The sequence below is a fragment of the Myxine glutinosa genome, chromosome 11, assembly GCF_964187855.1.
Source record: "Myxine glutinosa chromosome 11, kmMyxGlut1.1, whole genome shotgun sequence".
Classification (NCBI taxonomy): domain Eukaryota; kingdom Metazoa; phylum Chordata; class Myxini; order Myxiniformes; family Myxinidae; genus Myxine; species Myxine glutinosa.
The window spans coordinates 105932139-105960003 of NC_136271.1; the positions used below are offsets into that span (position 1 = coordinate 105932139).

Genomic DNA, 27865 nt, shown 5'->3' on the forward strand with positions numbered 1-27865 from the left:
TCCTGTAAATCAGTTGATTCAGATAGAGTGAGGGTGGAAATGCTTGGAGAGGTCATTTATGTTCCCCAATTGAAAACTCTGACGAAGGAGAGTACTTTGGGGTTCCTTCCCCTTTTCAAATGTTCAATCACAGATAAAACATGCATGCCATATGTCTGCATTTTGACTGTGCAAGTATGAATGACACAAGTAAGTTTCACTCCATGTGAACTGGAAAGAAAGAGTATAAGATCATTTGGGTGTAAAGACCAAGAGTGAGGTTAACCATAATATCTTAAAGGGATTTGCTTGGGGTTGTTGATATTAGCTGAATGACACTGGCATGGATTTTGAGTTGGTCGTTGGGAGCTGCTGCTCTGGGAGCACGCTGCACGTAACTCAGCCTTTGTTGGTTTGGGAAAGCTTCCTTGCTGCAGTGGTCATGGTGTAGGACCTGAAACTTGTCGACAGCACATTCCCCTGCTTCAGACTTTTTAAATTGACATGGATGGGGCTGGACCTGTACTTATGGATGGGCCAGATGCTCAGACACACAAGTGGATGACTGAATAGAATGAGAGCTGTGTGGAGATAACCTTGCTACTGTCAACCCAGACTTCATCGTGGTTTCTCCATTAGCTTATTTTGACCCACAGCAAGACCCAATCTCTCACAATTTCTCTATGTAATTATCCATTGTTCTGTGTGAAGCACTTGGACCCAGACAGTTTAGAATTTAAGCTCTGTTGCAGTTTTGCACTAAAGTGTATGATGACAGCAACTCACTTAGCCTGTTCCAACAACTCAAAACTCAATGACCTGTACCATTGAGATCCACAAAGCAACATTGTGACAACCCCAATAACTTTCAAGTTTCACTTCAAGTCAGCAACATTCCAAGTTTGGAGATGGCCCACATGTCACTCCTCCATTCCCATTGGATATGAATACTGGAATTCCTTATGAAGCAACATTTTCCACAAACCATCACCACATAGAAGGCAGTGGTTTAAAGAGAAGGACCATAACCATCTTCTTAGGGCACTAAATAATGGATGCAACCACGTCCCACAAAAAAATAAAATAATTGACTACATACATAATTGGGATATGGGTATATCTTCCCTCTAAAGGAGAAACCCAAGTTGTTGTTTTTCTTTTCCCCACAAGAGCGAGGCTCATGTTAGGGAGTTTAGATTAGACGAAGCTTAGAAGTTAGAGTTTAGTTTAGATCACAAAGATCTGTTAGGGCGAAGGTCAAATTGACTGTGGAGTAGCAGGGTTAATGGAGGTAATAAAGATCATGGTGTGACACAATTTGGTGGTGCTCTGCCTGCTTCAAGCCCTGGAGGGAAGTGAGTCAGAACAATCTCTGGAAGGTGGTTTCATAGATGGTAGTTGGAGAGTTCTGCTTTGAGATTTGGAAGATGAGGTTTTCTCGCTTTCCTCAGGATGAACACACTTATTGCAGGACCTTACCAAATGAAAAGAAGTTACCCTCAGTTGGGTTAGCTGTCCAAGCTGAGAAAGCAATCTGCTCAACTGCAACCACCTTCCCACAGGATTCAGTGTACCAGTCAAGAGGGTGGATAGAAAGGGATGGGATAAACTGGCACATGAGAGAAAGTAGGGTTTTGTGAAGGTATTCCCAATGCAAAATAAATATCAAGTGATTATAGATACGCTTGCACACACTAGTATGTCTGTGAATATTATTTGACTCGACGAGCAAGTTTCAACCTTCTCATAAGCAAAACCAAAGTCGTCTCCAAAAACAAGGTTAAATTTTTTTTTTTTTTACCTCAAAGGAGATGTCAAATGCTATCTCGTATCTACATATGCTGCATTTAAATTACTAAATGTTCTATGCAGGAATGGTAGAGGTTTTCTGGTCATGATCACAAATTCCTTGAGAACAAACCACAATTGGTACTTGCAAATTCTCCTCAGTTAATGAGAACTTGGACTGTGTGCCTTTAGTGGGAGGGAGACATTAAAAAAATTCAACTACAAAAAAAAGTAAAGTAAAATTCATCATGATCTTGCTTTGCGATAAAACAGCAAAAAAGTTTGATATTTTTGACCGCCAAGTGAAAAGCGCAAAATTGATGACAGAAGAATGTTGTGGACTCTGGCAAAATTATTACATTTAACCCAAATATGCCTACATTCCTCTATCTCTTCTCATTGTCCACACATCTTTCAATTTTTTTTCCAGGGACATTACTGGACTAGCCACCTTAGGTGGATAACTATCCAGGGCAGCACCCTTTTGTACATGGGCATGCACCAGGTATGAGCACGTCATGAAGGGGACTGCACTGCTCACCCACAGGTGTAGCCAGAACAGGGATTTGGAAATGATGCCGGAGATAACCAAACTACACTTTGTCGAAAGACCATGGGACATTTAACATCCACCAACTAATGCTGGCAGACAGGACGCCCAGGTTATCGTCCATCCGAGGGACGGCACACACGTTGATATAACACCGTACCTGTGAGCACTAAGGTGATAGCTTTAAGGCAGGTTCTTGCAACTACGACATGCGGTAAGTTCCTCATTTCCCCCATAAATCACCTCAAAATAGGTGACTCGTAAAATACAATTTACCAAAATTGAAACAATACAACACCTTATAACGGCCACGATCATAGGCCACAGAAGTATGCCGTGGCCTTTGCAAGTTCCTAATTTACAAATCGTGGCAATATTCATGGAATTAGCAACTTTAATAAATAATATAAAACATTTACATTCAGGTATTGGCATTTGAAAAATAAAACAGCAAAGTCTGATAATTTTTAGTTCAAAGACGAGACCTCACTCCTTATAAAAGGTAAGAGGGGAAGAAGAAGAAGAAGAAGAAAAATGTTGAAAATGTTGGTATTTGAAAGCAAGTCTTAAACTAAACCTCCCTCAATGTGTAGTACAAGGGGGAAAAAAATTCAGTATTCAAAAAAGGCAACAGACAATTTAGAAATAAACACAGACACCTATAGATTTTGATTTCACCAACCTTTTAACATTCTTACTTTAACCAAAATACTTAAAGTATTTTGATTAGAAATGCTTAAACAAGATTAGTTAAAAACAAAAGACGGGTCAAATTCAAAAAATCTACAATAAACATTCGCAAAGCTTCGAAAGGAAAACATAAAACAAACCATCCAAAAGAAGAAGTGTATCATAACATTGACGTGGAATGGGGGAGGCTTCAGCAGTTACATTACATTATTGTTATGAAGCGTACAATTTCATTCCAAACTCATTGTTGGCCGTCTTTCTTTTTTTTTGAACCCATGCTTCCCATGGCGAAACAATGTTCTCTCCTCAAGCAGAGTCACATTTAAGGTCCCAAGCGTTTTTCACCCAAAGGTGATTCCATCTGCATTGTTTTCATGGAATCATCTCGTATCATCTATTGAACCATATAGTATTTGTGTTAGGGAGTCAACCGAACAGGTGAAAATCCCGCTGCCCCTCCCCTATAATAAAGCCTTTTTCTTTTTCTTTTTGACAGGCCCTTCACTGGCACTGCTTGTATCAGAGTTAGAGTCAGAATCAGAGTCACTGGAACTTGATGAGGTAGTAGATGTGGATGAGGTGCTGGAAGTCTCTCCATCAGGGTCCTCAGATGAATTGTCCGAATCTGATGAGCTCTCTGAGTCTGATGAAGTGGAAGAGGAAGAGTCTGAAGTTGTTGAATCACTTTCAGAGTCTGAATTTTTATTAATAGAAGCTCCACCACTGGTTTGCGTTCTGCAAAAGGAAGTACAACATGACATTATTTTTTTTGAACAAATAAAGTCTTTTAAAAAATAGCCAATATAATAATACATAAATAATATAACCAAGATTAAAAATAATATTACAATGCTAAAATGTATAAAGAATATAACCAAGATAAAAAAATACATAAATATAATTGGATTAAAAACACTTGTAGAACCTCAACATTTGCAGTTCCAACATTCGCGTATTTGTGGTTCATAAAATGTGACCTGCTTCTACATTTGCAGCCCTGTGCTTCATGTATTCGTGGTTTCTCATGGGCGCAAAAAACATTTCCCACCAGCCGCGCGCATGCCAGTTCCAAAACCATCTTCGTCAACCAAAAATAAATGCAAAGCATCTTCATATGAAACCGTATATCACAAGCTGCGCTCATAATACAATTCTAAAACCATCTTCCGCCAGCAGCGCATCAATACAATGAATCTCTAACCAACCATCTACCACCAGCCGCGCACATGACACTTCTAAAAGCATCTTCCACACGTCACGCATAAAGCAGCTGTACGTGCGCAAAAACAAATATCCGACCCCCCCCCCCCCCCCCCCCCAAAACAATTGTCATACTATCCACCTATCCTCCATCTACCTACAACCTCTGCACGAGTACTTACTCATGTGCAGTGTGTCATGGGTTTCATACTTTCTTCTCGTCCTGCTGCCTTTACCTGCAATGATTCTTTGTGCTCGTGAACTTTTGCGCACATCATTCGGCCCGCTGCCTTGACCTGCTGCTATGCCTCACGCTCATGAACTTTTGCACACATCATTGGATCATGAGGGACCAAGCGTACGAGTAGTGCAGGCAATGTGGTCGCTCCCAAGAAGAATAAAAAGCTGCTTAACTAGAAAGTGGAGCTGCTTAACTGACCGAATAATTGGAAACAGTACCTGCTGTTGTTGTTGTTCTTTTTTTAATGTGCGTGTTCGTGTTCGGAATTTTTTTAATTTTCCCTTATGAATCATGAACCGCCGGGAATTTATTCCCCTTTTTCCCATTGAAACAATGCCCCAACATCCGCGACCTTTTTCAGGAATGTATCCCCCCCACGAATGTTGAGGTTCTACAGTACAAATATAATATCACCAAGATTAAAAATACATACATAATATTATTACCATTGTTGTTCCCACAATCAATTGTGATAGAATGTCTGTCCAAAGACATATAGTTTTGCCAACGTGCAGTGAACAAATTCCTCGTGAAGGAGAGGTCAGCTGCAGATATCTATGGCCAATTGATTCACGGAAACACTGACATCGCCGATCAGCCACGCTAAGAAGTGCTATAACTGGATGCAACGAGCAGAAATTTGATGCGCCCATCAGTGAGGACCGAAGGGTGCCGGGTAGGGAGATCGCAGAGCAGCTTGGCATAGGGCACCATGCCATACATGAGATGATAGTGACTTTGGGATATCGGAAAGTTTGTTCTCGTTGGGTTCCCAGTTCGCGGAGGAACACAAAAATACATGCGTGGATGTGTCATCACAGTTGCTTAAATGACAAGGGCGTGCAATAAACGAGGGCGATGACTTCCTGTTCCACATCGTGAATGATGGTGATGAAGCTGGTTCCACCATTTCAACCCAAAAACTAAGCAGCAAAGCATGGAGTGGCATCACTCCACATCTCCAAAAAATAAGGACAAAAGAATACCCTCACCACCAAAGTTATGAAAACCATCTTCTGGGATGCCGAGGGATGCATATGGGTTGATTTCCTGCCCAAAAGGGAAACCATTAACACGGCTCGCTACATTCAGACACTCAAGAAACTGAAGCGTGCACTTCAGGAAAAGCGCCCGATGAAGAAAGCTGTAATCTTTGGACATGACAATGCTAAAGCTCATACTGCACATCTGACATTGGAGGAATTCTCAAAGAATGGCTGGGAAGTGCTCCCCTACACCTAGTACAGTCCGGTCTTGGCCCCATACCATATGTTCGGGGCCTTGAAAGATCACACGAGAGGCCAGCACTAAGAAAACGCCGAGGCAGTCCAGATAGCAGTGCGTAGCTGGTTGTGAAGTGTTAGAACGGACCACAGCGGGACTTTTAAGCTTGTGCAGCGGTGGCAGAATGTAAGGATCGTTCTGTAGATTTTCTTGAAAAGTAATGTGCAATGTCTTATTATTGACAGCATCAGTTTTCTTACTCCGACCGTTGTTTTACTGTGCAATAAACGTACTCATGACTTTCAGTACAGCCCTCATACTTTTGTGGATAAAATCTGGAAATCAAAACTGCCATTAAATTTCAAAAAATAATTCTTTAAAGCAACAGTGGAGAATATTCTCCTTTATGGAACTGAGTCTTGGACACTAAGCAAAGCACTTGAAAGCAGACTCGATGGATGTTATACTTGACTCCTTAGTTTGAAACATCATGTCTAATAAATATCTATATGGTAATCCATCACAGGTTTCTGACTGTTCAAGGCAGTGCAGACTTAGAATTGGTGGACAGTGTTATGGAAAAAAACCACCTTTAGAGGCCATTTTCCCCGCAAAGCGGGGGTTGGCCTTTTTCGGGAACCGTGGTTGTTGTTGGTTTTTGGTCCCCTTTTTGAAGCAATGTTTTACGGCCGGATGCCCTTCCTGACGCCAACCCTTTTTGCCGCCTTTAACGACAAACAGGGAATTACCAGTGAACTGGTACTCAATTTGCTGACCTCGGAAGGATGACAGGCTGAGTCAACCCCCCTGGCGTTAATTCAGCGATCGACCGGGATTCAAACCCAGGATCCTGGGATCCTAAGCCGGCACCCTAGCCGCTAGCCCAACACCAGAGGAAACTTTAAATCGTATAACAACTCATACTCTGGTCAGAAAATCACGGAGCATGATGTAGTGGTCACCCAGCTCTTACCTACATTGATCAATTAGTAAGGGACACAGGGCTGAAAAAAGAAGAGTTACCAAGGAACAAGGAGGACTGACGTGCATGGGAAAATCCCATACGTGTCCGACTTTGGTCGACCAAACAACGATGACGATGACGCTGACGATGACGATGACGATACAAGGTGCTCCACAAACATTTGCCTCTCTTCAGATTAAGGGATCTATCAAGTCAAAATGAAACATGACTCGCTGGAGACGTATTGCCCTGGTTTGCTACAACCCACCGTGGTTTGCTACGATTCGAACCGAGGTGCACTTTAATTCCAATGATCATACTAAATTACACAATTTGGTGTCTGTCTTTCTGTCTTTTTGTCATGATACATTCAGTCATTACTTATCCAATCTCAACCAAACTTAACAGGAGGACGCGCTGGAGGTTGTGGGTCACACGGTGGAGGTTGTGGGTCACGCGGTGGAGGTTGTGGGTCACGCGGTGGAGTTTGTAGCCACTTAATTTGCCTCCTCCCCAAGGGGGTTTTCACCTCGGGTGAAATCGTGTTAAAGTGTAGCTAATCGGGGTGGTTTTCCAAGGCTCCTTGTAATACCAAAAGTAATAACAACACTAATGATAATAGCATATAATACTAATGTTATTACAAAAACAATCTATATTATAAAAGGAGACGTGTGTTACGGATACCGGCCCTAATTATGGTGGTTCTTGTTATCATGGTTGATTCTAGATGATGCTTATTGTGGTTAAAAGGGTTAAAAGCGCTCCGGGTAAAATGTGGCCGGAAATCGGATCGTGACCTGGAAGAGATAAGGAGGGGAGGAAAAAGAAGCGGCGGAAGATCGCAAGCAGACGTTTCTGATTGCAACAACGTACCGAGCAGTCAAACGTACAGTACAAGGGAACTTTGCCTACTTGAAAAGAAGTCCGCACGATAGGAGATCGCCGGATTGCTGCGGAGCCTGCGTAGCCGGGTATCCTCATTGAGGTTGCCGAGTATCCTTACCTCCAAACCCGGGGGCGAGAGAAAGCCGTCCGCCATCTTCGCCACGCGCACAACTGGCAGTGACCAGGTTTTTGTGTCGCGTCGGCCGGGCATTATTCTCCGGTGGCTTGCCGGGGACGGCGGTACAAGCCCGTGGCTTTTGGAGGGTTATTGAGGAGACTCGCGGATTGAACCGCAACTGTGTACGTACCAGAAATCGGCTTTGGGAGGTTTCCCATTCTACCGCTATCGTGCGGGGGATTGGACCACGTGACCTGTGGGTTGGTTCGATCGGCCATGCCTCCCCTGATTGGAATCGGAAATCGATTCCACGATCGCTGGAGCGAATCGACGTCGCCTGGGAGGAGTAGAGACATTGGGGAAAGGGCCGTGAGTTTGGGGGTTAAGGGACTCGATATGGTGGTGCCACCTGTAGATAGGAATTATATGGTGAAGTGCTGTACTAATTGGGGCCGTGATTCCTGTGTGGTATTTATAATACATGGTGGTTTGTTCGTAACCCTTGGTGTGGACTCGTTATTGATTGGCTTGTTTTCAACCAAGAACACATCTTTCTGCCGGGGACTTCCTCGGGGTTCGAAGGTTTACCGAGACCAGAGGATGGGGGAGGACCCCGTAACAGAAATTGGGGGCTCGTCCAATTGATATTCGTGGGCTCGCAATTGGGTCTGCGTCCGGGATCTGAAAATTCCTAAATTTAGTCTGGGAAAGAATTCCCTAACATTCCCAGAATTCCCAAGTTTGGAACTTTTCCAACATTCCCAAATTTTCTCCAAAAGAAAAAAAAAATTCTTCTTTTTTGTGTGAGGGTTAACAGGTGTTAACAGTAGTCACCATGGAGTTTGACGCAGGGAAGTTTACAGTGACCCCTAGTGAAGCACAGTTCAGAGCGTTAGTAAAATGGGACCTCCTGAAATTGGCCAAACATTTTAACATGGAGGTCCGAACTAATATGAAGAAGGCATAGTTGCACAGTGGTGATACAATCTATGGTGGGATTAGGAACATGGGAAGAGGTAGCCTGGGAGTGGTTACCAGAAGAGCAAGAAAATTTGGAGCTCCGGAAACTGGAGATGCAATTACAGAGCCAGGAAAGGGAAAAAGCAGAGGAAAGGAAAGCAGAAGAGAGAAGGGAAGAGAAACAAGCAGAAGAAAGGAGAGTGGAGCGAGAACTCCAGGAAAGAAGAGCAGCACAGGAAAGAGAACTCCAGGAAAGAATAAAAGCACAGGAACGATAACTCCAGGAAAGGTTAGAAAAGAAGAAGAAAAAAAACAGAGGAAAGGAAAGTGGAAAGAGAACTCCAGGAAAGGTTAAAAGTACAGGAAAGAGAACTCCAGGAAAGGTTAGAAGAGAAAAAAAAAACAGAGGAAAGGAGAGCTGCAAGAGAACTCGAAGCAGAAGAGAGAAGAGCCGAAAGGGAGTTAAAGGACCGTGAATTGGCGCGTCAGCAGGAAATTAAAGTCAAGGAGCTGGATGTATGGAAAGAACGGGGAGAGATACCATCCATGCCGACTGGTTCGACACCTGGTCAGAACACCTGGGATGTCAGCAGACATGTGAGGCTGGTTCCACCCTTCAATGAAAAGGAGGTAGCCAAGTTTTTTTCCACACTTTGAGAAAGTTGCTCAACTGTTAAACTGGCCTGAGGAATACTGGTCCATACTGGTGCAAAGTGTTCTGGTGGGTAAAGCTCAAGAGATTTATTCGGCTTTACCGATTGACCAATGTGCAGATTACGAGGTATTGAAGAAAAACATTCTAAAAGCCTATGAATTGGTCAAGGAAGCTTACCGGCAAAAATTCCGGAGTGCCAGGAGGAGGGAGAGTGTGACCCATGTGGAATTTGCCAGAGTGAAGGAAACCATGTTTGATAGGTGGTGTGATTCAAAAGGAGTGGGGAAAGAGTTCGAACTATTGCGACAATCGATCCTGGTGGAGGAATTCCAACAATGTGTCCACGTGGACATTAAAATACATCTGGAGGAAAGGAAGTACCAAAGTTGTATGACGCAGCAACCATGGCAGATGATTATGCCTGAACACACAGGATGGAGTTCCACAGAATGAACTCCTCGCCTAGACTTAAACAGGGGAGCTATGGGACATCCGGTGCTGAGAACGACAAGGCATGGGGGCGGCCTCTAGATGATTATGGGGACAACTCTGATACCACAACTTTTCGAAATCAGAAGATGATGGGCCCAAGACAGACTTATCTTGCGGGGGGCTCGAGGCAGACCACGGGGCTCCCCTCCGGGCCTACTTGCGCCTTTTGCCATAAACCTGGACACTTGATGTCCCACTGTCATGCTCTGGGAACGGAAAGTCAGGAGTGGAGGTCGACTAGTACAACTCCGAATGCAATGGCCAGTGTGAGAAATCGCCCTCAAAAGGGTTACCAACCATTTATTTCAAAGGGGTTTGTGTCACTGGATGGAGACCCGACTACCCAGAAACCTGTTAGGGTATTGAGGGACAGAGGAGCACATCAATCTTTAATGCTGGAAGGCATCTTGCCATGGTCCGAGGAGACGGCAACTGGGGATAGTGTTCGTTTACAGGGGATTGGTGGCTGTGTTAGTGCTCCACTTCATGTCATCCATTTGGAGTCCGATTTGGTGTCAGGACCGGTCACCGTCGGTTTACAAGCCACGCTTCCTGTAGAGGGAGTATCGGTGGTTATCGGGAATGATTTGGCCGGTGATCAAGTTTATGGTAACCCGATGGTTGTTAAAAAGCCCAGTAGGGAAAATAATACCACACCAGTTCGGGATGGCGACAAGTTTAGCAAGTTATTTGTAGGTGGACTGAACTTCAAATCAAAGGAAGATGTTTTGGAGTCTGCCTTCAGCAAATATGGACCGCTTTTGGAAGTGCTGCTGATAAAAGACAGGGAGACACGAAGGTCAAGATGGTTTGGCTTTGTCACGTTTGAAAACTCCAAGGACGCCAGAGAGGCAGAAAAGGATCTGAATAGCCAGGAGTTGGAGGGTCAGACCATCACAGTAGGGAAGGCATTTCCTAGGGGTTGAGGGGGCTACAGAAGAGGAGCACGGAATAGTAGTGGTGGTGGCCGCAATCGATATTATTATGGAGGCTTCCAGAGTTATGACAGCTCTCGAAGGAAGGATTATCAGAGCACTGGCCGAGAAGGAGACCGCCAGTCAGGTGACTACTGTGACAAGTGGTCCCACCGTAATTATTAGGAGTCCGGAGAAGTTGAAGCACTGAATGCGGCAGAGCCGCCGAGCCCAGATTCCTACACGGACTAACCATGAACGCCACGTTCCTAAAGGCGTCCAGGTAGTGAACTTTCCTCCCCGGACTAACCGTGAACTCCACATTCCTAAAGGCGTCCATGTAGTGAATACTCGGCTTGGCCTCCCGGAAAACGTGCTATCGAGTTGCTTAACGTTGGATTTTTGATCAACCCCTTAACCTTCATTCAAAAAATGAAAAACAAAAATCCGAGGTTGATGAGATGGAGTTGGCTTTGCAGGAGTTCAACTGGGAAATTGAGCACGTAAAGGGCAGGGACAATGTCGTTGCTGATGCTTGGTCCAGAGGGAATTAACTTTGGAAATCTCTGTGGGTTGTGTAGAATTTTGTTGCTTTTTTGGGGAACTATGGATTGTTGTTGCTCACAGGACTTGATGATTTGGGGGTGAGCTTACTTTTGTTTGTGTAAAGAATTTTGCCTACAACGAAAGTTTTCCCTATGTTCAAACTTTCTTTCTTGAGGGGGGGAAGTGTTATGGATACCGGCCCTAATTATGGTGGTTCTTGTTATCATGGTTGATTCTAGATGATGCTTATTGTGGTTAAAAGGGTTAAAAGCGCTCCGGGTAAAATGTGGCCGGAAATCGGTTCGTGACCCAGAAGAGATAAGGAGGGGAGGAAGAAGAAGCGGCGGATGATCGTAAGCAGACATTTCCGATTGCAGCTCCGTACCGAGCAGTCAAACGTACAGTACAAGGGAACTTTGCCTCCTTGAAAAGAAGTCCGCGCGATAGGAGATCGCCGGATTGCTGCGGAGCCGGGTATCCTCACTGAGGTTGCCGAGTATCCTTACCTCCAAACCCGGGGGCGAGAGAAAGCCGTCCGCCATCTTCGCCACGCGCACAACTGGCAGTGACCAGGTTTTTGTGTCGCATCGGCCGGGCGTTATTCTCCGGTGGCTTGCCGGGGACAGCGGTACAAGACTGTGGCTTTTGGAGGGTTATTCAGGAGACTCGCGGATTGAACCGCAACTGTGTACATACCAGAAATCGGCTTTGGGAGGTTTCCCATTCTACCGCTATCATGTGGGGGATTGGACCACGTGACCTGTGGGTTGGTTCGATCGGCTACGCCTCCCCTGATTGGAATCTGAAATTGATTCCACGATCGCTGGAGCGAATTGACGTCGCCTGGGAGGAGTACAGAGACATTGGGGAAAGGGCCGTGAGTTTGGGGGTTAAGGGACTCGATAAGGTGGTGCCACCTGTAGATAGGAATTATATGGTGAAGTGCTGTACTAATTGGGGTCGTGATTCCTGTGTGGGATTTATAATATATGGTGGTTTTTTCGTAACCCTTGGTGTGGACTCGTTATTGATTGGCTTGTTTTCAACCAAGGACAACACATCTTTCTGCCGGGGACTTCCTCGTGGTTCGGAGGTTTACCGAGACCAGAGGATGGGGGAGGACCCCGTAACACGTGTCTGTCTGTTTGTTTGTTTGTCATGTTATAACTTGAGAACGGCTTAACGGATTTCAATAAATCCAACTACTGTGGATTTGGGGACCTCCCGGGAATGTTTAGGATTCCCACCCCCCCCCCCCCCCACCCCAAAAAAAAAAATATATATATATATATATATATATTTTTTTTTTTATGGGTACATTTATGGGTACAAAACTGCTAATGCCAACACAAGGAGAGCAGGTTCTCCCAGGAATTCTATTTTTTTTTCTTCCCCCATAGATTAGACATTGCAGCAAAGATTGGTATTTCCGTCAGCGAAGCGATGGGTCTTTTATTCTCGTATTAATACCAATAATATCCCCTCTCCCCCAAGGGGTTTTTCCTGCTTGGACAAACGTTGTGTCAATGTGTATAAATAGATTTATCATGGCGTTTTGTGGGGCAACGCTACCAGAAGAAATATTATAAACAACAAACACGTAGAGTGCCTTCAGAAAGCATTCACACACCTTGACTTTTTCACATTTTGTTGTGTTACAGCCTGAATTAAAAATGGATTGATTGTAATTTTTTGGTCACTGATCTACACGTAATACCCCATAATGTCAAAGTTCAAAAAAAAAAATGTTAAAATTTTACAATTTAATTAAAAACTAAAAGGTTCCCAAGAGCACAGTGATCTCCATCATTAGGAAATGGGAAAAAATATGGAACTACCTAGACTCTTCCTCGAGCTTCTTCTTAGGCTGTCTGATCACATTGAGCAACTGGGCAAAGGAGATGACCAAGAACCCAATGACCACACTGACAGAACTACAGAGTTGTTGGCTGAGATGGGAGAACCTGCTGGAATAACAACAATCTTTGTAGCACTTCACAAATCTCGGCTTAATGGGAGAGTGGCCAGATGGAAGTCACTCCTTGAGAAAAAGGCACATCACAGCACAACTGGAGTTTGCAAAAAGGCATATGAAAGACTCAGAGCATGAGGCAAAAGATTCTGTGGTCTAATGCAACGAAAATTGAACTATTTGGCCTGAATGCATAGGTGGTGGCAGCATTGTGCTATGGGAATGTTTTTCAGCAGCAGGGATCGGGAAACTTTCAATGATAGAGGGAACAATGAATGGAGCCAAATACAGGCAAATCCTTGAGGAGAACCTGGTTGAGAGTGCAAAGGACATATGACTGTGGCGAAAATTTACATTCCAACAGGACAATGACCCCAAGCCTACAGCCAGAGCAACACTGGAATGGCTTCAAAACAAGAACGGGGAAAGTCCCTGAGTGGCCCAGCCAAAGCCCAGACTTGAGTCCCATTGAGAATCTGTGGAAAGACTTGAAGGTTGCTGTTTGCCGACACTCCCCATCCAACTTGACAGAGCTTGAGTAAATCTGCAAGGAAGAATGGGAGAAACTCTCCCTAAATCCAGATGTGCAAAGCTGATACAGACATACCCAAGACTCAAACCTGTAATCACTGCCAATGGCGCTGCTACAAAGTATTGACTCAGAGAGTTGAATACTTATTTTAATTAGATATTTCTGTATTTAATTTTTAATGAATTTGTAAAAATTACTAAAAACTTTGTCATTATGGGGTATTTTGTGCAGATCCGTGACAAAAAATTAAATGCAATCCATTTTAAATTCAGGCTGTAACAACAAAATGTGAAACAGTCAAGGGGTGTGAATACTTTCTGAAGGTGCTGTATGATTGCCTTTTTAAACAGTCGCTACTGTTGTTTTAAACACTAAACTGAAAGGGAGGAATCCCAACATTCATGCTAACAGACCCCCACAGACTAACGGATCCAAGCCTGGATCTAATGTAATCTACATACCCCAGAGAGGATAATAGCATGATGCTTCCTACCACTACAGTAGGGAGTGAATACACTTGTAAAATAAAACGAGCAACAAAGAAGGAAATGCATTTCCTCCTCCGATCATCTTGAAGATGAAAAAAAAAAATGACGTGTACGTTGCTCACTTGGGCAGAAGAGCTGGCAAATTCCGATTCTGCTGAGCCTTGAGCAGGCGATTCAGCTGGACAGTGCGAGACGGCCGATAGACGTACTTCTGTTTTCCCTTGCATTCGTAAGTCCAATGCCCAATCTCCAAACACTTTTGACATTTCACATTCTGTCTGTCAGCATCCCTGTCACAAAATAAAGTGGAAAAATCAACAAAGCAGAATAGATTTAAAAGTTTAAAAACAGCTAGAACGGCACTCTGTAGAGCGCATACCTCAACCAGGCAACCAGGAACAGTCTATGTTTTGTATCCGACCGATAGGCCGGATCTGGATTCGGACATAAACCAAAATCTAAACGGCTTGTTCTCATCACCTAACCAACTCATTCTTACATTGTCACCTAACCAACTCATACTCTAACTCAACTCATTCACCAAGTTTATTCATAACTCGTCATTAACTTTTTTTAAATATCATGTTATATATCGCTTTTCGCCCGATCTCTCAATGGTGAAGAATCACTTAAAAATTAAATAATTCTCGTATCCGAATCCATATTCAGATCTTCACCAAAATCAAAACGATTAGTCCTCGTCACACACCCAACCTGTCTCCCAAGTTTCGTTCAAATCCGTCCATAACCTTTTGAGATAACCTGGTATATATCGGTTTTGGCCCTATCACCCAATCGTGAAGAATCACTTAAATTGTAGTAGCCGGATCCGGATCTTCACCAAAATCGAATTATTTCGTCCTTGTCACATACACTACCTCTCTGCCAAATTTCGTCCAAATCCATCCATAACTTTTTGAGATATCCTGCTATGTATAGATTTTGACCCCATCTCTCACGGTGAAGAATCACTTAAAAAATTAAATAATTCTCATATCTGAATCTATATTGAGATCTTCACCAAAATCGAATCTATTTGTCCTTGTCAGACACTCAACCGGTCCACCAAATTTCGTCCAAATCCATCCATAACTTTTTGAGATATCCTGCTATGTATAGTTTTTGGCCCTATCATCTCCCGATGGTGAAGAACCACTTTAAAAATTCTACTAGCCGGATCCGAATCTTCACCAAAATCGAATTATTTCGTCCTTGTCACATACACTACCTCTCTGCCAAATTTCGTCCAAATCCATCCATAACTTTTTGAGATATCCCGCTATGTATAGTTTTTGACCCCATCTCTCAATGATGAAGAATCACTTAAAAAATTAAATAATTCTCATATCTGAATCTATATTCAGATCTTCACCAAAATCGAATCTATTTGTCCTTGTCACACACACAACCTCTACACCAAGTTTCGTCCAAATCCATCCATAACTTTTTGAGATATCCTGCTATGTATAGTTTTTGACCCCATCTCTCAATGGTGAAGAATCACTTAAAAAATTAAATAATTCTCATATCTGAATCTATATTCAGATCTTCACCAAAATCGAATCTATTTGTCCTTGTCACACACACAACCTCTCCACCAAGTTTCGTCCAAATCCATCCATAACTTTTTGAGATATCCTGCTATGTATAGTTTTTGGCCCCAATCTCTCATTGGTGAAGAATCACTTTAAAAATTCTACTAGCCGGATCCGAATCCGGATCTACACCAAAATCTAATCATTTCGTCCTTGTCACATACGCTACATCTCTGCCAAATTTCGTCCGAATCCGTCCACAACTTTTTGAAATATTTTGTTCACAAACAGACAGACAGACATGGGTGAAAACATAACCTCCATCCACCTTTGGTGGCGCAGGTAAAAACAAAAGATTATGTGGATAAATTAAACATGAAGCTCATTTTCAGCTTGTCCTGTTGGACATTATCGAATGAGCACATGCCTTGATGACGCTGAGATTCCAGGTTCAAATCACCGACATTGCACTTATTTGCCAATCGGCTCCGAACTATTGTTTATTAAAAACAGGGCAATGCATGGAGGCAAATTTTTGAGCGAGTTTGTCTTGATAGTGTCAGTAATTGATACTCATGATCATGTGTTTCTGCTTTAAATCACAAGCTGGAAATAAAAGAGGCACAAGGGAAATAGCAAAGAGGTATTAGAAAGGAGGTGGTTCCAGGGGGATATGATAGAGATGTTTAGGATAATGAAGGGTATAGACAAAACAAGTGGAGAATAATTACTCAGCACAATAGACAGTGATAGGATCAGGGGTCACAGCCTGAGAATGAAGTGAAGAAGAGGAGCCTCAAGATGTTCGTCACAGTCAGGATAACAGAATTATTTAAATTATATCGTCACCAGATATAGGGCCAAAAACGATATATAGCATGATATTTCAAAAAGTTATGGACCGATTATGACGAAACTTTGGTAGATGATAAGAACAATAACTTGGTAACACCAGTGCAGGCTTTCATGGGCCAAATGGCCTCCTGCGTTCCTTGTATTTCCAGGGATGGGGGAATAGCCTGGACAGGGCCTCAGAAAGACGACGTGAGCGGCGCGAACGAAATCATTAAAACTCAACAGGAAGATCAGAGAATGAGGATTGAAGCAAATGTGAATGAATAACACTCACGCTTTTCGGCGGGCGAGAAGCCTCTGTGTGGCTGTCGCCATTACTTCAACCCCCCGAACTCTCTCACGCAGCCAGCAGCCTGGCTCACTGTCAATCGTTCGTTCTGTCTTTCGTTCATTTATTTATTCATTCATCAATCATTCTCGAGTTCGTTCGTTATTCATTCGCTCTTTGGCGACCTCATTTATCTGGAGCTTCCGTCATTGCCTCAGGTACACGAAGCGAAAATGAAGGTGAACAATTGGTTCATGTCCGTCCGTCCGTCCGTCTACAAACGTCAGTTTATGATCAAGGACGAAGTTTATCTTAAATTATTGAATGTTATATTTGGAACACGAAACGGAAACAGATTTAATACCCGGGGCGCGTTCCGTTACCAATCAACTTGCTATCGCTTGCCATTTGCCAAGCCAGTCGTTCCTTATCAGCGGTTTCCAATGGAGTGCTTGCTTGAGTGGTTAAGCCGCTTGGCGAGCGCTCTTCAACCTGATTGGTAATGGAACCAAGAACATGGTAGTAGCCAGCCAGTATCACACGTTATCTCAGACGACATGGACCAAATTATTAACCACCCATCCCAACTCTTCCTCATATATGGTGATTTTAATTGTCACCATAGGCCTACTAATTAGCTGGGTGTTGGAACCTCCATCATCAGCAAAGGACTTCTGTGACTCCACGGATCTCTCCCAATGGCAAGTCTTCCCTTATGGATTTGGTGATTGAGAACTTCCCTGAAAATGTATCTTGCTCGTTCTCTGCCCAAATTGGCTCATCTGATCATGTGCTCGTGAAGGTCAAAATCTCTCTGGCCATTCTCAGAGAACGGCCTCAGTGCCGGCGAGTCTGGCAGTTCACTCAGGCAAACTGGCAGGGACTACAAGCAGCCATCTTGCTTCAGGACTTGTCTCATATATTTACCACCCCTGATCTTAACTCAACCTAGGAAGGCTTCCACAGGAACCTGTTCTCTCTTTTACACAAATTACTCCCATCTCATCTTCAGTTATCTTACCCATCGTCCCACTCTTGGAATCCTGTGGTGAGGCGGTTGCTTTAAAACAACAGAACTTTCCTCGTGGAAGGCAAATCCAACCGAAGGCAACCTCAGATCATTCCACAAATCCCAAGTGTGCCTCCTCTCAGGAGAGCCAGAAAACAACATTCATTCAATCTCAAGGATGAGGTTTCAAACTTGGCTCCTCTAAAACCTGGTGGTGCCTTGTCAAGTCTGTCTCTGGTGTATGCTCCCATTCCATCCCTACCCTAACTTCAAATGGAACCACAGCTGACTCCGGTCGTGAGGAGGACGACTGCCTCAATTCTGGTTTGCTTCAAAATGCTGCATCCCTAACCCCTCTTTCGGTGCCCACCGTTCCCAGCCGTATCCAACTGCTCCTGGATTCTGTATCTTTTGCACCTGAGAAGGTGGAAAAGTTTCTGGAAACCATCGACTCTGCAACTAGACAGGATGTCATCACCTCACGTGTCCTAAAACTCTGCTGTGCTGCGCTTGTACTTCCTCTCTCTGCCCTTTTCACCGTGTCATTTACACCAGGACAGCTTCCATCTGCTTGGAAATCAGCCAACATCACAGCATCTACTATAAATGGATGAGTTGTGTTTGTGTGTGTGTGTGTGTGTGTGTGTGTGTGTGTGTGTGTGTGTGTGTGTGTGTGTGTGTGTGTGTGTGTGTGTGTGTGTGTGTGTGTGTGTGTGTGTGTGTGTGTGTGTGTGAGGCATACTTTTTGACGTCTATTAATTAATTACGTACGATTGAAATGTAGCTTTTAACCCTTTAGACTGCTGACACCCCTTAGACCCTGGAAGACCCTTTAACACTTGAGACCCAAAAGACCCCATGGATCAAAAAGACCCCCGAGGACCCAAAACAACCAGATGACCCAAAAGTCCTTAATGACCCAAAAGACCCAAATCACCCATAAGTCCCCGAAGACCCAAAATCACCCAAAAGTCCCCGAGGACCCAAAAGTCCCCAAGGACCCCACCTTGATGGCCCAAAAGTCCCCAAAGACCCAAGAGTCCCTGAGGACCCAAAAGACCCAGATGACCCCAAAAAAATCCAGATGACATAAAAGTCCCTGAACACCCAAAAGTCCCTGAAGACCCAAAAGACCCTGAAGACCCTTGCGTTCTCCCCGACCACTCATTACCAGCATTCCTTCGTTGTCCGTCTCCATATACTTTCTCCTCCGCCCTGTTGTTAGTGTTTCCCATTTCTCCTGCTGTTCCCTTTGCTATGCTGTCCTGATCTGTTCTGTATCCGAGGTCTTCCACGAGCCTAGACCTTAACTTAAGTTAAAAAAGAAGTTTTTAAAAAAAATCTTTTTTTCTACCGGGCACATCTACAAAGTACGTACAATTAGAATGTGAGGAGATCTATAAAGTACGTACTACAAAACCACACAAAATAAATGTTGGCGAGGGTTTGCTGTTCTCTGATTGCTCTTTCTAGCTTCAGCTATCTTAATACTACTTCCGACTTTCCTCATCTCTCTTTCCTTCTCATTTAGTTTGAATGTTGTTTTCAGAGCTGAGACATATATACGCCACGCCCCTCAACGCGTCGGCAACAAAAATGGGAGGGCGGAGAAATCAAGTTCGGCCAAACTTTATATATTCTGACCAAACGTTTTTTTCCCGTTTGTGTGATGTTCATTGTTTCGTATATATGGGATAAAATATATCATTATTTCTATTTGCAGTATTAAATACTGGCGATGATTATTTGAGGATGTATTGTAAAGCAAGGCTGTGATATCTCCTTCTGCATACACACCACACACCAAGTGGGGTCGGGCTTTGCGGAAGTCACACCTTTACCTAACGTTGTTTTGGAACGTAAGAGAAGTATAACCACGAGACCTTACCTTACCGGTACAACAACCTTACCTTACCTTACCGGTACATACGTACAACATCAGGTAAATAATTTAATCAAATTGAAGTGCGGGCAGGGTATTTTAACGCAACCGTTTGTGTGTTCGAGAGTGCTACATTGTGTTTTATTTTACAGTTAGTTGTATCGGTATTTTGGACACACACACACACACACACACAGACACACACACACACACACACACACACACACACACACACACACACACACACACACACATACTGACACACACACACACACACACACACACAGGGACAGACAGACACACTTCTGATAGTGATAAATGTGTCGAGGGACCATTGCTATTAGTCGGTGCTTGGTGAAGGTCACGTTTCTTTTGCATCTCAACCCTGAGCCGTACTATAGTGTATGGACGGGTGTGTTAGACCGGTGAACGGGTGTGGAGGGCGGTGGACGGATGTGGAGGCCGGTGGACGGGTGTGGACGCCGGTGGACGACGGATGTGAGGGACCGGTGGACGACGGATGTGAGGGACCGGTGGACGACGGATGTGAGGGACCGGTGGACGACGGATGTGAGGGACCGGTGGACGACGGATGTGAGGGACCGGTGGACGACGGATGTGAGGGACCGGTGGACGACGGATGTGAGGGACCGGTGGACGACGGATGTGAGGGACCGGTGGACGACGGATGTGAGGGACCGGTGGACGACGGATGTGAGGGACCGGTGGACGACGGATGTGAGGGACCGGTGGACGACGGGTGTGAGGGACCGGTGGACGACGGATGTGAGGGACCGGTGGACGACGGATGTGAGGGACCGGTGGACGACGGGTGTGAGTGACCGGTGGACGACGGGTGTGAGTGACCGGTGGACGACGGATGTGAGGGACCGGTGGACGATGGGTGTGAGTGACCGGTGGACGACGGATGTGAGGGACCGGTGGACGATGGGTGTGAGTGACCGGTGGACGACGGGTTTGAGGGACCCGGGGCCGGTTGTGGGGGACCGATAAATAGGTTTGTAGGTCCGGTGGATATGTGAGGTGGCTCAGCGATAGATATGGGAACCCGGCAAATGGGAACTGTGTGTGTGTGTGTGTGTGTGTGTGTGTGTGTGTGTGTGTGTGTGTGTGTGTGTGTGTGTGTGTGTGTGTGTGTGTGTGTGTGTGTGTGTGTGTGTGTGTGTTATTTATATATATATCTATATATATACACGTTTGTCTCATCACTATCTCCCATATAATTTCTATTTCCAGTCCTTCATCTCTTGCTTTTACCTGGACATCACTGTAGAGAGAAGGTTGGTTCTCCTGTGTTGCGTGAATCTCATTTCTCTCATTCATTTTCAAGGACACGTTTTGTGCACAACTTCTGTGCACATGGCTGAGGTATCTTCCAACAACAGCAACTCTGAGAGTTACACCTTAGGCTCTGATGTTGATCCTTGGAAGCCCATATTTGTTGAATTTCAGAGTGAAGGATCTTGCAGTACCTCCAATCAAGGATTCGACAACAATTTTACAGGTGCTGCACTTCAACCACTCCATTCTCGATGAAATGTTTCTCGTAAGTAGATGTTGGTTGCCTCCTGGGTTTTACAGCATGTTAACAACATGTGTTACCAGCTGGCCAGGCTCGACTGATTGTTGTTGTGGGAATTTGTAAATTTGTTCGGGGGTGCCCACGATAAATCGCTTTCTCTTCACGAACGACACCTTGTGATCTTTACTGTCCACTAACGACTCCAACTTGCAGACATGTCCGAGAAACGCTGACTGGGCGGGTTACATGTTACCAGTGGCAGTGCCAAAAGACTGACCTGACCATGTTTTCGTGATATTTGAAAGGTTGTAAATTTGATAATGGGTCATTCCTGGTGGAACTTCTTGCGGTCTTTGGACTTTACTTTCGGAAGGAAGCGTGGGGATTTGCGATGGCGTGCCATCAATTTGGCTCGTGTGTTGTTTTGAAGTGGTGTGCCCATGGTTAAAACATGGCTTTTTATTCATTTCAGACTCTTTCGCCAACCCGTCAGTGTATGTACAGAATGGTTTGCAAACCCAACAGCACTGTCGATTGCCAGACTCTGAGGTGTACCTTGCCTCCTTAGGTACGTGTTCTTGTCATTTCTTATGTGTTTTGTATTAAAATTATTGCAATATGTTGGTTTCACAAATGTATAAATCTTCATATTTTTATTTTATTTTAACAGTTCAAGTACTTTATGCTTCTTTTTACCGAGTGTCCTGAAGAAAACTTGCAATGCAAAAAGGTCTACCTTGCAGTAATCCCCTTTAGATCGATGGTCTGCATAGGTGGATTTCCATTTGTGGGTTTGCAGAACGAAGGCTACAGAAGATCCAAGGCCGGGGTCACAATTTGACTTCACACGATGTGATCTCGGAGCTGGAGAGAGGTCGACAGGACTGCCTCGCTGAACTGCTGGATCGCGCTGATGATTCGGAACCTTTTTATGAAGAGGACATTGATGACAGGTGACTCCACATATAAGTTTGATTTGAAAAGGGCATAGCGGGATTATCCTACCCAATGTGTGAAGTTTCACAGATCTCTCGATGTCCCTGCTCTCAAATGTTGTGTTTGTGTCCTTTCCCCTCTCTCCCCATCTTGTCTACCGCTCCCCATGTTATATGTTTTATGTGTCGGTTTGTCTTTCTGTGTGATTAATGTTCGCTCTTTCACGAGCCTCGATCTTGTATACAAAAAAAAAAAAAAAAAAAAAAAAAAAAAAAAAAAAAAAAAAAAAAAAAAAAAAAAAAAATGTAAAAGAGGAGAAAAATAATCCCACACCGCGTGTCGTGACGGCGTTAATGTATTATTACCTCCGCCAACAAAGGTGGATGGAGGTTATCTTTTGACCCCTGTCTGTTTCTCTGTTTGTCTATCTGTCTGTCTGTGAACAGGATATCTCAAAAAGTTGTGGACGGATTCGGACGAAATTCGGCAGAGAGGTAGTGTGTGTGACAAGGACGAAATGATTAGATTTTGGTGAAGATCCGGATTCGGATCCGGCTACTAGAATTTTAAAAGTGATTCTTCACCTTTGGGAGATGGGGCCAAAAATGATATATAGCAGGTTATCTCAAAAAGTTATGGACGGGTTTGGACGAAACTTGATGGACCGGTTGGGTGTCTGGCAAGGACGATTCGATTCGATTTTTGTGAAGATCTGAATATGGATTCGGATACGAGAGTTATTTAACTTTTAAGTGATTCTTCACCATTGAGTGATAGGACTAAAACCGACACATAGCAGGATATCTCAAAAACGTATGTACGGATTTGGACGAAACTTGGTGGAGAGGTTGAGTGTGTGACGAGGATGAATCTATTCGATTTTGGTTAATATAAGATCTGAATATGGATTCAGATACGGTACTTATTTATTACTTATTCAGACTTATTATTATTATTCAGATACAGTGCTTATATAATAGCCTGGTGTTGGCTTAGCGGTTAGGGTGCCGGCTTGGGGTCCTAGGATCCTGGGTTCGAATCCCGGTCGATCGCTAAATTAACACGAGGGGGGTTGACTCAGCCTGTCATCCTTCCGAGGTCGGCAAATTGAGTACCAGCTTGCTGGGATGAATGATCCCGGTGTGTACCCCAGTTTAGAATAGGTACACCGTACCCCTGCGCATCGTAAGAGGCGACTAAGGGTTGGCGCCAGGAAGGGCATCCGGCCATAAAAACATTGCCTCAAACAGGGAACCATGATTGTCATGGGGCCCGCAAGGCTAACCCCTGCTCTAGCGGGGAAAATGGCCTTAAAAAACGATCATTCATCATTCATACGGTACTTATTTAATTTTTAAGTGATTCTTCACCATTTAGAGATCGGGCGAAAATTGATATATAGCATGATATTAAAAAAGGTTATGGACGGTTTATGACTAAACTTGGTGGACGAGTTGTTTAGGTGACAAGAATAAGCCAATTATATTTTGGTTCAGGTCCGAATCCAGATCCGGCCATCAGTGCGATACAAAACATAAACTGTTCAGCCTGGCGGAGGTATTTGCTCTACTGAGTGCCGTTCTAGTTCATTCATTCATGTATGCTAATTGCCATCATGTTTGCACTTCAAACAGTGCGTTGATACAGCTGCGGAGACGGCTGCAACCCGAGAGCGTGGCGCTCAGTGCCGAAGAGTTGCAGTATCTTCTCCATGCCCGCAAGTCCAGCTCTTCTTCGCTCGGCTACGAGTCTTCTGAGTCAGATATTGCAGAAGATAGCTGATGAAACATCGCGGGACACCATTTGGAATGGAATTTGGTCATTTATTTTTCAGACATAAGTGGTTCAAAGAACCACGTACCCATCTGCTGTGTTCCGTTTAGGGAATCTTCTTCAGATTAGTAATGGATCTTGAAGTATGTGAGAAATTGTCATCTGGTGATCTTTAAATCGCTACCGATCTGTTCTCTGTCTGTGTTACATTTGATAGTTTGTGTGATTGTTAAATATTACTAAATACTGAAGTCATTGTAAAAGTAGTGAGCCTTAGCACTGTCTCAGTATTGTACAACAGAATCACAGGGTCTTTTCCCTGGACTCCGAATATGTAATAACAAATCACTTTGCACATCAGAGTCCTGTCAAGATGAACAGATTAATTCTGTGGACATTTGGGCTTGAATTTTGACTTCAGGGGATTCCATATTATTGTTTTGCATTCTACAGTCACGTGAAAAAGTAAGTACACCCCATGTAAAGTTTTGACTTTTTCAACATACAGCTATTCGATCTTCATTTCAACAATATTGATAGATAAAGGTGATATAATATAACAAATATCATGAAACATTTACATTATGTAGTCCATTGTATAATTTAAATAAACATAAATGCAATTTCGCATGTGGAAAAAGTAAGTACACCCCTACATTTATCACTACTTCAAATACCTAAAATTAGAATCAGGTGCACCAGCTCAGGTGCAAATGATTAGAACATCGTTAGAGAGGATCTTGGAGGAACCTGTCTTATTTAAACCTCAGACATTTCGTTTGGTTTGCTCTTTGTTGTTGAAGTGTGCGGCATCACCATGCCTAGATCAAAAGAGCTCTCTGAGGCCTTCGGAAAGAATGTTATAGATGCTTATGAGTCTGGGAAGGGATTTAAAAAGATCTCCAAACAATTTGAAATCAATCATTCGACTGTCTGGAAGATCATCTACAAGTGGAGAAGATTCCAAACAACTGCCAACTTGTTCAGGCCAGGCCGGGCCCAGCAAGTTCAGCCCGAGAGCAGACCGCAAGATGCTGAAAGAAGTCTCTAAGAACCCCAGAATGTCATCACGGGACCTACAGGTAGCTCTTGCCACTGTTGATGTCGAAGTGCACGAGTCTACCATTAGAAAGAGGCTGCACAAATTTGATCTACATGGGAGGTGAGCCAGGAGGAAACCTTTGCTGTCCAGAAAGAACATCAGGGCAAGACTAAAGTTTGCCAATGAACACCGAGGCAAAGACCAGCACTTCTGGAACAATGTGCTCTGGACAGATGAGTCAAAGGTAGAGCTATTTGGCCACAGTACCAGAAGACATGTTTGGCGAAAACCAAAGACAGCATTTCACCACAAGAACCTGATACCAACTGTAAAGCATGGTGGTGGAAATATTATGGTTTGGGGCAGCTTTGCTGCATCAGGGTCTGGGCAGCTCACCATCATAGAATCCACTATGAATTCTTCATTTTACCAGAGGGTGCTTGAGGATAATGTGAGGCCATCTGTCGGAGAGTTGAAGCTTAACGGAAGGTGGACGTTCCAACATGACAATGACCCTAAACATACCAGTAAATCCACCAAGGAATGGCTGAAAAGAAAGAAAAGGAGGGTTCTGGAGTGGCCAAGTCAAAGCCCGCATCTAAATCCCATCGACATGTTGTGGGGGGGATTTCAAACGAGCTGTGCATGCAATTGTGCATGCTGTGGAACAATTTTTTGTTGAATAAATTATTGCAAAGTCAGGTTTTCATTGTTTTTTGTTCAATTAGATCACCTTTATCTATAGATACTGTTTAAATGAAGATCAAATATTGATATGTCCACATATGTTAAAAAGATAAAAACATTTCATGGGGTTTACTTACTTTTTCCACAATTTGCATTCATGTTTATTTAACTTATACAATGGACTACAAAATGGACTACAACATGGACTACAACATACAATGGACTACAACATAACTTATACAATGGACTACAAATGTTACAGACGCGGTTGTGGATGTTAGTTTACCGAGCGGTTTGGTATGACCGCGTCTGCACAGTTTACCCGATTATACTCGAACGTTGGCCGAGTCGCGCTACGCTAAATCAATTGAGGAAAAGGACACAACGGCTGGGATTAAATGACACGACACCAGGGGTACAGTTCTCAAGACCTCCGGAGGAGGATATAATATGGGATATGTTTAGATTACACCGACCAGAGGTACAGCACAGTAAGGTGGGCACTTAAACACGGTCTTATATTAGCCCCGACAGACCACAGATAAACAGGACAAAACTGACTCACACAGGGATTGATGGCAAGGAGGGGCAGGTAGTTGATAGCTCAAGGTGCACCTTGGCTCAGGGGCAGGATCCACACGGTCCGGTCCAGAGATGCGGGAGGTCTCTCTCAGCGTCAGCGTTAGAAGGTGACGTTCTTTCTCCAAGCTGGGGGCGCATCTGACGTCACGTCCGGTAAGTCGCTGCGTATATCCGGCGGGGAGTGACACGCCCTCGGCTCGTTAGCTCCGCCCCAGATGGAATCGGCCCATTGCTTCTTATTGGGTGCGGGGGGTTACCGGGCTCCGCCCTTGACGAGGGGCCGACAGGCAGCCCCTTCGTGGTAACCCCGTCGGCGCACATGGGCAATGGCGGCTAACCGAGCCGGAGTGAGGACGCACACTCCCCGCGCGCTGTTGTGGTAGTTGTTGTTGTTGTTTCATGGGGAAGATGGGAGGAGGTATGGGGAGGTCCTAAACTCACTACTGGTGCCATACAATCACATTCTGGTGCAACGAAGAGTCAGAATTAATGGAAACGAGTCCTTAACTGACATAGACTAAGAATAACTAGCAAGATGTCCGAAAGTTGTCTACGTGAGATGCGGTGGACCTGGGCACGACATTTAATGGGGGAAAAAGGGGAAGGTCGGTTCTACAGAGTGTTGTTTACAGACAATGGGACTAGGGAATGGGGGATTGGGGATAGTTGGGGAGTATTGGGGAAATAGGGGAATATTTACAAGCGGATATGGAGGCCAAATCCCATATCCGCAACACTGTGGAACAATTTTTTGTTGAATAAATTATTGCAAAGTCAGGTTTTCATTGTTTTTTGTTCAATTAGATCACCTTTATCTGTAGATACTGTTTAAATGAAGATCAAATATTGATATGTCCACATATGTTAAAAAGATAAAAACATTTCATGGGGTTTACTTACTTTTTCCACAATTTGCATTCATGTTTATTTAACTTATACAATGGACTACAAAATGTAAATGTTTCATGATATTTGTTATATTATATCACCTTTATATATCAATATTGTTGAAATGAAGATCGAATAGCTGTATGTTGAAATATGTTGAAAAAGTCAAAACTTTGCATGGGGTGTACTTACTTTTTCACATGACTGTATATAGTATGATGAGGCCTGCTCTACATGCGATTAGCTTAGTCTGTCAAATATTGTATCGAATGTGTCAAAATAGTCAATTAATAAGAATAGAGCCTTTCGTGTGTAAAACACAGAATAGATCATGGGATATGGCCTGCCAGAGCAGAATAGAAAGGGCCCCATGACAAGGACATCAAAACAAATCAAGTGTCCAATACAGGTGAAGTAGATTTATAAATTGCAGGCAACATGTATGGTGGATGGACTGCGCTACTGTTCTTTGCAACATGATGAGACTGCATGCATGAAACATCATGGCACAGGCCTGTAAGCTTTGCACTTTCAGGCCTTCAAGGAACACAAAGTAAAATGATAAAACCATATTTTTTTCCTTTTTCTCACGGCAGTTGGTTACGAGTTGGTCCTGGGGAGCAGCATCATTTCGTGTAGGGAGAGCGCAACTAATCTGCTGATG

General features: G+C 43.9%; 2 protein-coding genes across 2 annotated transcripts; one reads left to right on the forward strand and one right to left on the reverse strand.

The window, feature by feature from the left end:
- Nucleotides 1-2693: 2693 nt before the first annotated feature.
- Nucleotides 2694-17165, reverse strand: ZCCHC10 (zinc finger CCHC-type containing 10). The gene is made up of 3 exons (XM_068131350.2): nucleotides 16866-17165; nucleotides 14324-14491; nucleotides 2694-3742 (listed from the first exon to the last, which is right to left on the reverse strand). Exons 1-3 carry the CDS (start codon nucleotides 16904-16906, stop codon nucleotides 3469-3471), a joined length of 483 nt encoding a protein of 160 aa, XP_067987451.1. The 5' UTR covers nucleotides 16907-17165; the 3' UTR covers nucleotides 2694-3468.
- On the forward strand, nucleotides 17067-27773 carry CCDC32 (coiled-coil domain containing 32). The gene is made up of 5 exons (XM_068131349.2): nucleotides 17067-17098; nucleotides 21102-21275; nucleotides 21766-21861; nucleotides 22093-22246; nucleotides 23864-27773. Exons 2-5 carry the CDS (start codon nucleotides 21131-21133, stop codon nucleotides 24009-24011), a joined length of 543 nt encoding a protein of 180 aa, XP_067987450.1. The 5' UTR covers nucleotides 17067-17098; nucleotides 21102-21130; the 3' UTR covers nucleotides 24012-27773.
- The last annotated feature ends 92 nt before the right edge of the window (nucleotides 27774-27865 follow it).

Coding starts and splice junctions, on each gene's coding strand:
- ZCCHC10 (XM_068131350.2), bottom strand. CDS start 16,906: ATGGCGACAGCCACACAGAGGCTTCTCGCCCGCCGAAAAGC. Junction 14,492..16,865: donor CTTCTCGCCCGCCGAAAAGC/GTGAGTGTTATT, acceptor ATTTTGTGACAG/GGATGCTGACAGACAGAATG. Junction 3,743..14,323: donor TTGCCAGCTCTTCTGCCCAA/GTGAGCAACGTA, acceptor TTCCTTTTGCAG/AACGCAAACCAGTGGTGGAG.
- CCDC32 (XM_068131349.2), top strand. CDS start 21,131: ATGGCTGAGGTATCTTCCAACAACAGCAACTCTGAGAGTTACACCTTA. Junction 21,276..21,765: donor ATTCGACAACAATTTTACAG/GTGCTGCACTTC, acceptor TATTCATTTCAG/ACTCTTTCGCCAACCCGTCA. Junction 21,862..22,092: donor GGTGTACCTTGCCTCCTTAG/GTACGTGTTCTT, acceptor GTGGGTTTGCAG/AACGAAGGCTACAGAAGATC.